At 30.5% G+C, this 15,851-nt stretch overlaps 1 protein-coding gene across 1 annotated transcript in view; it reads right to left on the bottom strand.

Annotated features, from left to right (window-relative positions):
• Positions 1 to 890: 890 nt before the first annotated feature.
• Positions 891 to 15,851, bottom strand: part of LOC123659083 (lachesin) — a 105,274-nt gene continuing 90,313 nt past the window's right edge. The window contains exons 7-9 of the mRNA XM_045594350.1: positions 8,898 to 9,046; positions 5,702 to 5,758; positions 891 to 1,498 (exon numbers count right to left, since the gene is read on the bottom strand). Coding sequence (XP_045450306.1) covers positions 1,395 to 1,498; positions 5,702 to 5,758; positions 8,898 to 9,046 — 310 coding nt within the window. The 3' untranslated portion in view covers positions 891 to 1,394. The remainder of the gene's footprint in view (positions 1,499 to 5,701; positions 5,759 to 8,897; positions 9,047 to 15,851) is intronic.

The raw sequence follows: 15,851 nt of genomic DNA, 5'->3' as shown, positions 1-15,851 counted from the left end.
AAGTTTTTTTTCTTAATAGAAATAAAAAATTTATCATCTATTTACGTTTGATTTTCAGTCAGCAACCCGGATTTATTTTCATTACAGCTTCTCTGCTCTACGCTGCGTTCCAAATTTCGTAAATAAAAGATGTCTAATGAGAATTCACGACATTCGATTTATTTTTGTGTTACCCAATACATTAGGAAATTTTAAACAATTTTTTAATATCATATCAAAAATCGACCGTTCCAACGGGGATCGAACCTGCATCTCCGACTTACCGTGTCGGAGCTTTAGATAATTAAGCTATGGAACGATGTACTTGCTAGATCGAAATTTTTGATATTATGATTTTATATTCGGTCTAAGCGAGCCACGCCCAAGCCACGGTCGCCACTGGAATGGTTGATTTTTGATATGATATTAAAAAAGTGTCTAATGAGAAGTTTCTATAAACAAAAACTTTTCCGTAAAAATATATTATTCATGTATTGTACAAAAAAAAAAATAGCCGAAATCTACAATATAATAAATACATATTTATTTAGACAGAAAAAATAAAGACAAATAATATATATAACCTTCTTTGTAGTCTGTGTTTTTACTGAGGTAGGGCCTAGCAGGAAAAAGCCTGCTGAAATCTGGAACAGAACGTCTGGGAAAGTACCTCGAATTTACAGAAGATAACCACTTAATAATATTTCTTTCAAGCAGTGTTGAGTTCCTGTGATAAGGAGTCCAGTACTCCTGCAGGGGGATTCGGGTTAGGATCGGCAACGAGGTTGAGATGCTTCTGGTTTTGCAGCTTTTAGCTAAGCTACGGAAATTGCTTACCATCAGTTCAGCCGTAGGCTTGTTTATCGATCCAATTGTATTTAAAAAAGTTTGGTAAAAAAAAAAACAACAGCTGATTATGATTTCAGTTTATTTGTTTTTAAACAGTCTTATAATCGAGCGATGAGTTTACAATGAATAGTAAACAATACTTCAATTTGGCGAATCTAAGCGAAACTTCGGTTACAAGAGATTTAATCTGTAGAGATAGATTTATACGTATTCACATAAAAAGAATTAGTAACAAAAAAGGATGACATATCGTTACCAAAAATATTGGAATTAATTTAAAAATTATATCAAGCTATCAGCAGTAGTTTCGTGTATACTTACTGGCGATAGTAAACTGGAGGAAATAGTATTTACACGAAGACTCAGGTAAACATTACTGTCAGTAGCTGGCATCAGTAACTTGTACAAGTGATTGCGTATAAATCTACCTCAAAATTACATTATCGTTGTCACTTTACATTTATTATTACACCTTATACAATAATATTTACAGAGATATTTAAATACATACTTTACTATTAATTAAGCATAAAAATGATTCAACGATTTTATTTACATAATAATAACTATGTTAACATGAAAGGGTAAATAATACAAAATAACAGTATCAATAATGTTCTCTCTACACGTGTTTTGTTCTCAGAATTTCCCTTGGCTGCCTCGGTTAGACCTGTCAAATAGGAATTAGATTTTAGTTATTTTTGTAATTTTTTTTTTTTTTTGTTACTTAAATTACTGTAATGATTTTTGTAGTATGTTGGTTTTATTTTAACACTACCTCTTGTGTTTATTTTTTTAGTGTATTTTTTAAATATATACGTGCGCCACCCTGTATCTGTGATCAAATACACAATTCTTCTCTATACAACGTTTGTGAATTCAAAACAATTTAAAGGACATTTTATCAAATTTAATTAAAATAATTCACATAGAAGAATACCTGCCAAACCCGCATAAGAACTTGAATAAACCGATTGAACTGCTGTAAGCTCTAACCGCGTTTTATACATTAATGAAAAATAAAATTTATCAAGTTTTTTATAATTTTATATATGTATTTGTGTATGTATATGTATATATCTATGTGTACGTATATGTATATGTATGTATATGTATGTATATGTATGTGGTGTATATGTACGTATATGGGCATAATATGTTCATGTGTATGTTACATAACATTTTTGCGCCCCATCCCACACTCCTTACTTAGTCCTCTGCCCAAAGGTTGCCTGGAAAAGATCGCTGTATTAGCGATAAGGTCGCCTGTTGCAACTGATGCAAATTATATTTTTACATATCATTTGTAATACTGTTAAAACCTTGTATTTGTGTGCGAAAGTGTAAATAACAATAAATTAATTAATGAAATTACAATGGAATTTGTATTCAGTGGCTCCTAATATAAAATTGATATTTCATGCAATATAGTCAAAATGTGTGATGACTTGGTGTGCAGACGTCTGGTCTCCAGTTTATATCGCAAATATTCAGTACCAATATTCGATAAAAAATAATTCATAGTCATTATCTATCGTTGTGTCCATTTATTATAAATATTCTTTGACGATTAGCAGGAAAGTGGACATAGGGTGCCAATCAAACCACCAATTGCAAATTCATGCGACGTTTCGATCCTTTATTGGACCATCATCAGGCATCTATAAAATATAAAATCATTGAAGAAAGCTGTATACATAAACCAATCCATAACAACAAACAAACAAAAAGAAACCAAATCCTCAGTACCTTTACATACGGTAGTCAAAAGACATCTCCCCGTCAAAGTTCTTTAAGTAAGATTCTAAATTCCAAACATTATATACTATTTTTTAAGTTATATTCTAAACTTTAATCTCTAAATTTTGAAAATTTAAACTACAACATTTGAATTTATTAGGTAACAATATGCACACTTTTAAGTTATTAAGTTTTTAATTTTACAATTTCAAGGCATCAAATTCTCCGAACTTGACTATTGAACTGCATCTAAAACATCAATCATATATGTACACACAAATAACCATCAAAGACTGACAATATCTACATAACGATCAACAACCAACATTTTATATTACCTTTACATATGTTAATTAAATTTATAATTTTTTTCCTCCTATTTTTGGTTCCTTTAATTTATATTATTTCTACCCACATGTATTTTTCTTCAATTTTATATATTAATTTTTATTATTCATTATTTAAATTGTTAAGATTTACAAAATATTAGTCATTTCTTATCAAATTGTCATTAAAATTAAGTCATTTAAAATTGGCTAGTTAAAATTCACATTAATATTTCTATTTTGTAGTTATTGCTCTTTAAATTTACATTTTGTTCTCCAACCTCTTGTATTTTCATGTCTAAAACAACAAATTATACATAAGCCACAGCCGAACACGTTACATTGTACAAGAAACAAACTACCCACTACAAGTGTACTAAATACGGATTATGAACTATAATCATTATAGAAAGTAAAAGCCTGTATTATAATGATTATAGTTCATAATCCGTATTTAGTACACTTGTAGTGGGTAGTTTGTTTCTTGTACAATGTAACGTGTTCGGCTGTGGCTTATGTATAATTTGTTGTTTTAGACATGAAAATACAAGAGGTTGGAGAACAAAATGTAAATTTAAAGAGCAATAACTACAAAATAGAAATATTAATGTGAATTTTAACTAGCCAATTTTAAATGACTTAATTTTAATGACAATTTGATAAGAAATGACTAATATTTTGTAAATCTTAACAATTTAAATAATGAATAATAAAAATTAATATATAAAATTGAAGAAAAATACATGTGGGTAGAAATAATATAAATTAAAGGAACCAAAAATAGGAGGAAAAAAATTATAAATTTAATTAACATATGTAAAGGTAATATAAAATGTTGGTTGTTGATCGTTATGTAGATATTGTCAGTCTTTGATGGTTATTTGTGTGTACATATATGATTGATGTTTTAGATGCAGTTCAATAGTCAAGTTCGGAGAATTTGATGCCTTGAAATTGTAAAATTAAAAACTTAATAACTTAAAAGTGTGCATATTGTTACCTAATAAATTCAAATGTTGTAGTTTAAATTTTCAAAATTTAGAGATTAAAGTTTAGAATATAACTTAAAAAATAGTATATAATGTTTGGAATTTAGAATCTTACTTAAAGAACTTTGACGGGGAGATGTCTTTTGACTACCGTATGTAAAGGTACTGAGGATTTGGTTTCTTTTTGTTTGTTTGTTGTTATGGATTGGTTTATGTATACAGCTTTCTTCAATGATTTTATATTTTATAGATGCCTGATGATGGTCCAATAAAGGATCGAAACGTCGCATGAATTTGCAATTGGTGGTTTGATTGGCACCCTATGTCCACTTTCCTGCTAATCGTCAAAGAATAATTCATAGTGTTGCAACTTCATCGAGATTGCATTTTCGTCAGAATTTTTAAACACTTACATCGCTCGCGTTTTATAAATTATACCGTGATATTTGATAGCATTTTAATATATTTATTTGGAGAGATATCTTCGTTGAGACTAAACTTACCTGTCTACATTAAATATAAAACAACAATGGTTCTATAAAGAGATCTCTATAAGATATCTCTTAAAAGTTGAATTATCAGATGGGCTGGGACTTCAAATAGATTTTTCTATATCAGTCCTTATATTTTCTATAGCATTCAGTTGAACAAATACATTTTATTATTTTATCATAATTTTAATAATATAATAATATTATTAATAATATTATAACTAAAACGTCTCAAACAAAAAACAATGTAAGTAATGTTGGAGATAAGTTGTTTATTCAAAATTAAAACAAAAATTACGTTTACGTGACGAAAATATGAAATTGAAGCTCGCGTAAATGTGTTAATCCGTGTGTGTCTTGTTGTAATGTGTGTTATACATTTATATCTATCTTATCATCTCATAAATAATCCACATTATATTTTAAAAAAATGAGTAAAAATATATTTGTTTACATACACGTTATTGTTTATATTTCTAAGTTTTATTGTAATATATTTTGTTTTGTCAAACACGCATCATTGTTTTATTTGTAACACATTTTCCTGTAATGTATAAGTTCACGTTTGTATGAAATCTTTTTTCCAAGAAATTATGAGAGATTATTATGTATTGTAATAGGTATTTCATTATTTAATATTACTTCTACTTATTACACATTTTCTAAAAATATTCTAAAATTTCAACAAATCGTCTGTTTGTTAATATTCGTTTGTGATTTTTTATATATTTGGACTAAAATAAATCGAGTAAAATCGTCAAAAATATTCCCATTTGATTAATATTTATAAAGTAAATGTAAGAGACGAAGAACTTCTTAACGATCAACAAAAACATTTCATTTTCTTTTCTTGCTTACCATTTATAAATAAGGATTAAATTTCAACTGAGTCGAAAAATCGACGAGTTAATTGTACTTTTTCTTTATATATTTTTTAATGTTCTTTATGCCTTAAATTATTTACTTTGACTTAGTTTCAATTTTAAAATTAAGTATTAATTTAATCGTGTAAATTTATTTTATTTTATTAAATTTATTCTACGCGTAAAATAAAATAAAATTTAATTTTTCAACTCTCATTACAAAATAAACACGTTAATTTTTACCTAATGAACGTCAAGAAAGCAGAGCTAAGTAAGGCGATTAAAAATTAAAATTTTCCTCCGTAATAACCGAGTCGTACCAAAAATTTAATAAAACGTAACGTTTGTGACTGGCAGTTCCTCGGTGTTCTAAAACTTAATTCCGCTGAGTTACCTGAGAAGTTTTACAAATTATATGGATTCCGACATTAAGTTTTGGTAGAAAAAAAAAGTTGATACCGTACCTCCAGCGACGCTTATTTGATTGCTGAAATCCTCCGAATATGAATTCAGCTTTATTTCTGTAAAAAATGTAAATATTTAATGTTAGATTAATTTTTGTAGAGGACAAATTCAATTTTATTTCCTTCGAAAGATTTTATTAAATAGTAAATGTATTATTTTTGTGTATATTTATCCAAATAATTGTGTTTGCTCGCAAACGAAAAAAAAAACCGACTTCAATTACATCGACGAGTAATACAACGTAGATCGACGAAAAAATAGTCAAGTAATTACGCGTTTTCAAAGATTACTCAAAAAGTAGTTATCAGATCTCGATAAAATTTAAATGTGACCACATGATAAACATCCGCTTTCGATAAAATTAAAAATTATCAAAATCGGTACACCCAAAAAAGTTATTGCGGATTTTCGAGAGCTTCCCTCGATTTCTCTGGGATCCCATCATCAGACCCTGGTTTCCTTATCATGGTATCAAACTAGAGATATCTCCTTTCCAACAAAAAAAGAAATATCAAAATCGGTACATCCAGTAGAAAGTTATGCAGTATAATACAACGTAGGTCGACGAAAAAAGCGTCAAGTAAAAACGCATTATTAGATATAACTCGAAAACTAGTTGTTAGATCTCAAACAAATTTAAATAGGACCAATTGGCACACACCACCTTTCGATTAAAAAAAAAAATTGCCGAAATCGGTCCACCCGGTCAAAAGTTCTGATGTAACATACATAAAAAAAATACAGTCAAATTGAGAACCTCCTCCTTTTTTTGGAAGTCGGTTAAAAAATAATATGGTTATAACAGTCGGCTGTTACCTGTAAAACAAGCATGAAGTTGCTTATCATAGGAACAGACGACCGTAAGTGTATGTTATAAGATATTCATTTATTTATATACATTACACTAATGGTAAATATTATTACCACTTACACTATTTACCATTCGTTCAATATACGTATACAGTTATAATAAAGCAGCACATATCAACGCATGTAGAATATCTACAAAATAAATCAGCCCGAATTGTTGACTATAGTCGGTAAGAACTACACGAAGTATTTAATGATATCCAAATGTCATCAAATCGGTGTGTTTATCTGGAACTTTGCCAAAGGAGATAACGAAGTCGCGTGCCAACAGTGGGCCATCCCATACGTATTCAATATCAAGCCGCTTCTAAATTCCGCCATCTTACTTCGCGTGAAAATGTTTCGATGTGTATTTTATAAACGTCCAATACCGTTTCCGTATATCTAGCGTTATTGCGCTTGAAATATTGCATTCAATGCTATTTGATCGGAAAATGTGCGAAGGAAATAAATTGAAATAATAAATATGAGTGGAAATTTTTGAAATTATAAATTAAATGGATTTTTTTGTATGTATTATTATTTAATGTATGTTGAATGATGTAAAGAACAAGACTTAAATACATCTTTTATGATATTCATCCTGGATGGAAACATAAAGGCTAATGTAATAAAAAGTTAACAGAATAAAATTTTCGGGAAAGACGTATTGTACCAATTACGTTACGAACGATGTTGATGAAAATATAATTCTAATTGTTACGAAATAACACCACAATGTGAAATAATTCTGATGTGACAATTACGAGTAAGATACCTTTTATTCCATGAAAGTTTTTTTTTTAAAACAAAGTAAAGTATCGTCAAGCAAAAATGAAGATTTTTTGTTCAAGTTACATATATACTAAATTAAATTCAAACAAATGCTGGGAGTAGTAGTAGGCTTATAGTATTGTTTAATATTTAATTTAATACTACATATTTTACAGGACATTTTTTATTCTAAGGTTCTAATATTTTTATTTACAAATAAGCTTTATTTACCTATGTAAGAAATATATTATGTAATCGTAGTTTCCGATTCATAAGTAATTTTGTACTTCATCTTGAACTGTGAATTCTATTTCTTCCTGTAAATGTTTCACAGGTGCACAAACGTCTCTATTGTTACGGAAGCAAAACCTAATACATCACACTGTTCTATTTTTTGGCAGATACGTGTTTGTTGCTTAGAAATTACATGTAGATATGAGTAAAATTTTATCTCATTTTACCATTCACTCAAAATAAATGATCAAACTCGATAACTTTAGCTAGATATTAGTAATCAATCTGTTGAGTGTATGGACTCAAATAAATCTAGACTTAGCTGCAACTTATCGTCGTATTTAACTCTGCAGACATTGAAAAATTTATGTACTATAGTTTCCTGAAACATCCTGATATGTCGCATTGCTGGACAAATGCCCCTTATCTTTTTAAGGGGAAGGGATAACATAGCTTGATTTATATAATGTACGGCTATTGTCGAATTTCTATAAAATAATCACTCGCGTATACTTTGACTATTTTTCTTTCGAAGTTCATGATTTCAAAATAACTTTAATACGTTCTATTTTCTGCTATTAATTGACTTTGATTAAATTTGCGGCTACTGTATTACTATGAGTCATAGATTAGTGTTATTTTAGTTATACATTTTACGTAAAGTCTATCAACGAATGTGGCTGAAAGATTAGAACTAAAGACGGACTTAAATAATTCATTTCTATTTATATTATAATTACAGAATACGAATATAATTAATAATTCACCTCGTGATGAAAGTAACTGGAACATTATTAAATATTTTTAATATCATATCACAAATCGACCCTTCCAGCGAGGATCGAATCTGCATCTCCGATTAACCATGTCAGTGCTCTAGCCAATTAAGCTACGGAACCATGTATCCCTTAGGTCGAAATTTTAGATATGATGATTTTATGGTTCTAAATGACCGTGACGCCGTCTATAGTGAGTTATTTGAGAGAACCCGGTCGATTTTTGATATGATATTAAAAATATGTTTAGAATTCCCTAATGTGTGGGTAACACAAAAGTAAATAATAATAATTGTTAAACATTATTGTAAGCCATAACTGGATCGGAAAATCTTTCAATCCTCTTCAAAATTAAAATCTACATCGCAATATCGCCCGGGGAATTTTCGTACCCGTGCATATATTCCGATAAAAAGTATCCCATGTGTTAGCCTACGTACAAGAAGTTTGATAACAATCAGTTCAGTAGTTTTTGCATAAGTAACAAATGGCCATCCATCCAGTCTCACAAACTTTTTTTAATTTAAATAGGAAAATAAAGATATATAACTAATTATCATACCATACAGTCTCAGTGTTCCTTCACTCTTGCCCAGTGAGTTGGTACTCACGCAATTGTAAGTACCAATATCACTTTTCGAAAACTGCCTGATTGTCAACCACATTGACACCTTGTATGATGTCTTCTCCTCTCTAATTGTGTACTTGGGCCTGAAAAAGGAAAAAGTATTGTATAAAAGGAAACAACAACAGGTTGGATTTAATCAACGGATACTGTTAAGATTTCTTTTATCATTCTGATAATTGTTATTCGACAGAAATTGTCTGTTTGTCTATTTTAATAGATTCCTATTAATCCAATAAATATTCGCGCAACTATTTCTGTACTATTCAGACGATGATCCCATATTGAATTTCCTTATTATGTCATACACAGCAGAAAAGGGTTTAAAGGTGACAACAGTAAATTCTTTGATTTGACTCCACAAGCAATAAGTAGAATTTGTCATGGAAAAGGTGAAAGCATAAATGCAACTCGTTCCGCAGCTACTCCGAATCCAAGTTGTGGGTGATCATCGCTAGAGTGAGCGAAAATCCTGGCAAATCTAGTTTTGTCTCTAGAAATACGGGTATATAATATCTGGTATCTTTTTAAGATTTTCCTTTTAACAAGTAAATAAAAGGCTATGCAAAGTCCTTTTTTTTCCTTTTAACAAGTAAATAAAAGGACAGTGCAGCACCAGACTATATAAAGTGGGTATACAATGCAAGGTAACACCTTCAAATTGAGTCCTATGAACCCTGTACACTTTTTTTCAATTATTATTTAAAAAAAAAACACGTGTTACTAAGTGCTGAGAGAATATACTCTCTCCTTATTTTATTACATGCAAATGTTAATTAATAACCAGGATTAAAAGTTTTAACAACATTTTTTTTAAAACTTATATATAAATTTTGAGTAATGTTATCCCCGAACAGAAGCTTTGAGCTTATGATACTTACACCATAAATCGTAAATTTTTTCATCGTATCGTAACACGTGGTTGATAAAAATAAAAGTTATAATATAGTATATACCACCAAAAACATTTTCATGTAAAATGTTGCCAAGACGAGGTCATATGGCTCGCACTGTCAAAAAGTTATCAGATCTCATGTAGAGCCAAGCTTCTAACTCTACACGCCCTAACTCTGCAAACCCTAACTTTACAAACTCTACACCTTAGTCAAAATATGTGGCTTGGCCGTTTCGCTACCGTCACGTGGGCGTAAGGTGAAAAATTTATTCACTGTTTATTACTTTTCTGTTATACAATAGTTCTATTAAAGAAAAATTAAAAAGAAGAAATGATATACATGTAATAAAAAATAAAAAAAAAATATGCATATATATAAATGAGACAGGAAAGTCGTCATCTACAACATCGGCAGCCGGTAGTAACGGCGCCGAGAGCGCTTCGAGAAAAGATAGGTAGTGCTTTTCGTTTTTTTTTTTTTTTTTTTTTTTTTTTTTTTCTCGTCTTGGCGGGGGCACTACCGTGCCCCCAGATCTGTTACCGGCCAAACCCGATTTTAGGACAAACTAGTTTTGCCTAGGCTAAACTAGTTCTTCCTATACGTGTTAGGATTAACTAGTATAGCCTAGTCCAAACTAATTTGTCCTAAGCCCGATAGGATAAACCAGTTTAGGCCAGTCCAAACTAATTTGTCCTAAGCCCGATAGGTCAGACCAGTTTAGGCCAGGCTAAACTAGTTGATCCTGATATAAATACGCACACTTTAGGATAAACTGGTATGGCCTAGTCTAAACATTATAGTATATCAAGAAAGTCAAAATAAATGGATAAAGTGAATAAAATACTCTGTAATTAGAAAAATAATCATTTTATTAAAACCATAATGATTCGTCGTTAAAAATTATGGATAATTGGTAATACAAACAATCATGCTATAACAAATAATAAGTGTTTTTAATAGAAGCAATAATCATATCTCAATTATTAAAATTGTTATTTATTTTTACATGGTTTACTTTGGTGGCACTTAGAATTGCAGAGTATGAGTGCCTTCTTGCACTGGCATCTGTTTGTGGAACAGTTTATGTAGCAGCTGCATCTCATAAAACCTTGGCCTGATCCAACTGAATGTTTCGTAGCTGCAGTCCTTAACGATATTTCAGAGCCTTGGTTTACATCTGCTACCTCTAAAAAAGTTTGATTGCAAATGCCGAATTCTGATCTGAAAAAATTAAGTAAAAACATATTAGCTACTTTAAAATATCATTAATGCTTCAGAAAGATAGATAAGTAATTAAGTAACAAAAAAATAAAAACTGCAATATTGTTTCCGAAGTACTCCATGTTTGGTGCCAAATTTGTAAAAACCCTCGTCATTTTTCTGAAGAATAACTCCAATAATGTTTCTGAGATCACCTTTGCCTTTAGCAATATGTGGAATCGGTATAGTCACATTATCTCCAATGTTGGCAGGTGGATGAGACTTGTCAGAGGTAGCTTTCATTTTCTTAGCCTGTTTCACAAGATTTTCTGCTGCAGTTGTTTTAGCTTTATGAATGTCATTTTCAGATGAAGAAACTTTTTCTCGATTACTAACTTCCATAACGTTATCATCACTATCTTCTGTTAGGTTAACATTACGATCATCTTCTATTACCTTCCTTAAATCATCTTTATCCTGAATATCATTTATGATTTCTTGCGGCAAAGAGGAAGTCAAAAGTCCTACTCTGGGTTCTATTCCAAATAATGCCTTGTATGGTGATTGTTTTATCCCGCGGCGCGGTTTTTCATGAATTGAACGTATATCAAACCTTCTGACCATTTCGTTGAAGCGTTGTCCTTTATCCAAGACCCCATCATATTGAAATAATACTGTTTTCAAGCAGTATTGTGTTCCTGTTTGTCTATAAGCTACGGTAATCGCTTACCATCAGGTGAGCCGTACGCTTGTTTGCCGACCTAGTGACATAAAAAAAAATGTTTGTACATGTGTGAATTACTTTCGATTCTGCAAAAATTTTTTAGACTGTTTAGTCTAGGCCATACCAGTTTATCCTAAAGTGTGCGTATTTATATCAGGATCAACTAGTTTGGCCTGGCCTAAACTGGTCTATCCTATCGGGCTTAGGACAAATTAGTTTGGACTAGCCTAAACTGGTTTATCCTATCGGGCTAAGGACAAACTAGTTTTGCCTAGGCTATACTAGTTAATCCTAACACGTATAGGAAGAACTAGTTTAGCCTAGGCAAAACTAGTTTGTCCTGAAATCGGGTTTGGCCGGTAACATATCTATAATATAAAAATGAGTCGCTGAATGTGTTGCTAAGCACAAAACTCGAGAACGGTTGGACCGATTTCGCTAATTTTTTTTTTAAATATTCCTTGAAGTACGAGGATGGTTCTTACGGAGAGAAAAATTCAAAAAAAAAAAATTTTTAATTTCCTGAAAAAGTCTAAAAACAACACTTTTCTATACTAACATAAAAAAGATTTGTGATAATACTTAAAAGTCAATTTGAACTTTAATACCATACGATAAAGTTTGTGTTAGGCGATACGAAGTTCGCCGGGTCAGCTAGTTGGTTATAAAATAAGGTTTATTAGAAAGCAAATTCGCAGATTTGTCTTAGAAGGATGCGGAGAGTTAGTTCAAGGCCGCAGCAGAAGCAACAGTGTCGAAATATCAATCCGAAGAAATAAAAAGAGCCTATTATTGTTTGAGATAAGACCATTACACATACAATAAACAAGAAAATATAATTCAATGGGAAGACGATGAGCCCTTATAGGATAACTTAGACGTGAAATAAGAAAACAACCGAAAACTTTTGTCTATTTAATCAGCATTCATTTTTTACTTTTATGTAGGTATATAAAAATAAATGAGTCCTTGTCTTGCTGATTATATAAGTCGATGAAAAGTATTTACCTCTTTTCTGATATTTATTTCTTAGTGCTGTTGAAAGTAATTAATCATAATTAATAATAATTGGGAAACGTAGTATGGAACGTCCTCCAGCGTGCTGGACCAAAAATCTAGGTAAGGTCGCCGGCAGAAGCTGGATGAGGATTATAGAAAACTGATATGTTTGGCGCGAATTCGAGGAGGCCTATGTCCAGCAATGGACTTCGATTGCTCTAATTGACTGCGATGGTAAAGTGTGTTTAGTGAAACGATATTTTTAACATAACTTGATATATTTTTTTAAAGAAATAAGTATAACTCAAAACACACCGAACCACAGATAAGTTAAAATATTTCCATGCATCATTATAGATTTTTTTTTAATTAGGAATTCATACTCTTCTTTGTTGGTTAAAAACGTTAGGATTATTGGTACTCCAATTGAAATATTTATACATTTTGATGTAATAACGAACATTAAACGTATTAAATATTTATCAAGATCGGAATAATCTTAATATTCTTGGTAGAATTCCACAGAAATACCGGACAAGTGTTGCTAGTTACATAACTACAAACACTTTATATAGCGTTGCTTTTATTGAAATGAAAATTTTCTTCAAAATTCTCAAGAAAATAAAGTAATACAAAATTAATTTTTGAACAAACTTTTTTAATCAATGTTACGATTTTAAGTACTCATTCGAGGGTAATGGCGGCCATAAACTTTTCTTTAAGCACAATCTCATTTGTAATTCTATAACGTATCTCATACTGTTTCTTTATTTTATTCGAGAACATAAAGAAAATTCTTTGGCATGTACTTTTGTATGTACGATAAATATTTAATACATTTACCTAAAATGTTTACTTACCTCGTAGGCACTAACATAATAACTTTACCGGAAAGACCTTGGTATTATATTATTTTATCTTTCAAATCAGTCATAATACGTCTTATTATTAAAACCGTCTGTATACATAATTTAGTCCAATTGTATATCTATATTCTTTATGCTTCAACCAAAATGAAAATTGCAAAATTTGTGCAAAGACTGTTAATGAGCCGTCTTGATTACTACAGTGATACACGACTTGACTGTTAAAAAAATAAAAATAAAAACGAATGTGCATCAGACCACACGACTAAAGTAAAACTTCTGCACAATATGCCTGCACTGTGTCTTAGATATACGAAACGTAACTGACTTTGAGAGAAAGACAGAAATAAAACGTGTGCTCGCACCTCTTTTTCTTGCTCCGTTCGCCTCACCCGATCACACTTTTAGTAACGATCTCATCACATATTCACCAGCTTATTCCCCAAGTCAAGCATGTGTAAAGAAGTTTTACTTCAATAACTTTATTTTTTGGTTCATTTGGCAATATTGTGAAGGACCAACAACTCTTCTCTCTAAACAACTTGTCTAATAAACCTGATATGGTCGTACTACAGCACTTACACTAGCAGTAAGCAATATAACTGGAGTTTACTCCTTAAAAATCGATTTTATATAAGGCCCCCGGTATGAAAAAAAAAATGTGAGGAGTAAAATGTGAGACTGTGAGAACCTGGCCAAAAAATCTGCCACCGGTTTAGAATGGTGATTCTAATGAGAAGAACTAGCAAGAAACTCCGTAGTTACTTTAAAAATAATATATGAACTGTGTTCTTTATTCAAATTTGGTAATATCTTGCATGAAATACAGCGTCGATAAGTCCACACATCTTTATCATTTATGTAATTCGTGTAATAAATTGTTAAAAAAAATAATAATAATAGCAATTGTTTTTTCTCTCCTTATCTACAATCAGTCCCGGGACTACAAGCAATTTTTTGTAAGAATACCAGCTAAAATTTAGTAGATCATCATAGTGGATAAATTCACCTGTAGGGTTTGTAGAGCGCAATTTTAAAATGGGTCTTGCTACTATCGCATTTGGCAACTTTAATTATGATTCAAAAATAGAATGTAAATCATTTCAACAGTACACTCGGAAACGAAACAAAGAGTTGAATAAATAAACAGTGATATTGAGCTGGTAACAGGAAATTTAAAGTTGTAACTGTAATCCGAGCGTAGCGAGAGTTTCAGCTTATTCAGTGTATATGTATTTTACTTTTTTGAATTAAATTTGAAATGAAGGACAGGCGGACAAAACTGATAATTGTACATACAGATTAATTAATTAATTATTATAATACATTAAATAATAATTATTCTTTGATGGTTCGCAGGAAAGTGGACATAAGGTGCCAATCAAACCACTAATTGCAAATTCATGCGACGTTTCGATCCTTTATTAGACCATCATCAGGCATCTAAAATACATACAAACATTGAAGAAAGTTGTACAACTAATTAATCCATACAACAACAAAACAAAGAGAACCAAACCCTCAGTACCTTTACATGTAGCAGTCAATAGATATCTCCTCATTAAAGTTCTTTCATTATGTAAGATTCCAAATCCAAAAACATTATATATTATTTTTTAAGTTACGTTTTAAGCTGTATTATATGAATTTTGAAAATTTATATTATCGAATTGAGTAACCTCCTCCTTTTTTTGAAGTCGGTTAAAAAAATTAATCATTGGATTTATTTTGTAAACAAAAACATCTTGACGAATTCGTTACGTTTTTATTACTGCTAGATTTTATAGTCATTACGTTCCAAATAGTTTTGAACTTCATCTAAAAAAGGCACTTTCTTTATCAAGACCTATTTAGGTATGGCGACTAAATTGAAGTAAAAAAAAAACCATCCTATTTCAATATAATATTGTAATATATAAATTTAAAGGGAATGACGAAAGTTTCGTATAACTTTGGACACGAAATTAACAACGGATGAAGCACATTTTGTTTTGAATATTCATATCACAGTAGAGTGAAAATTAATATTTCTTCAAAGCTCCGGGTTTATACCAAAATTATTTGTACGTTGTGCGATATATACGTCCCTAAGACTTCTTTTAGAAGTTTAACATTTATAATATTAAGCGAATGATTTCCTTATATTTAAATGTATCTTGTAAACAAGATACTTTGTAATAAAATTGATTTAAAAAGTGTGTATTTG

Source organism: Melitaea cinxia, chromosome 13, assembly GCF_905220565.1.
Source record: "Melitaea cinxia chromosome 13, ilMelCinx1.1, whole genome shotgun sequence".
In the NCBI taxonomy this organism is placed as follows: domain Eukaryota; kingdom Metazoa; phylum Arthropoda; class Insecta; order Lepidoptera; family Nymphalidae; genus Melitaea; species Melitaea cinxia.
The sequence above is the reverse complement of the archived record's forward strand: the minus strand, read 5'-3'. Positions and strand labels throughout refer to the sequence as shown.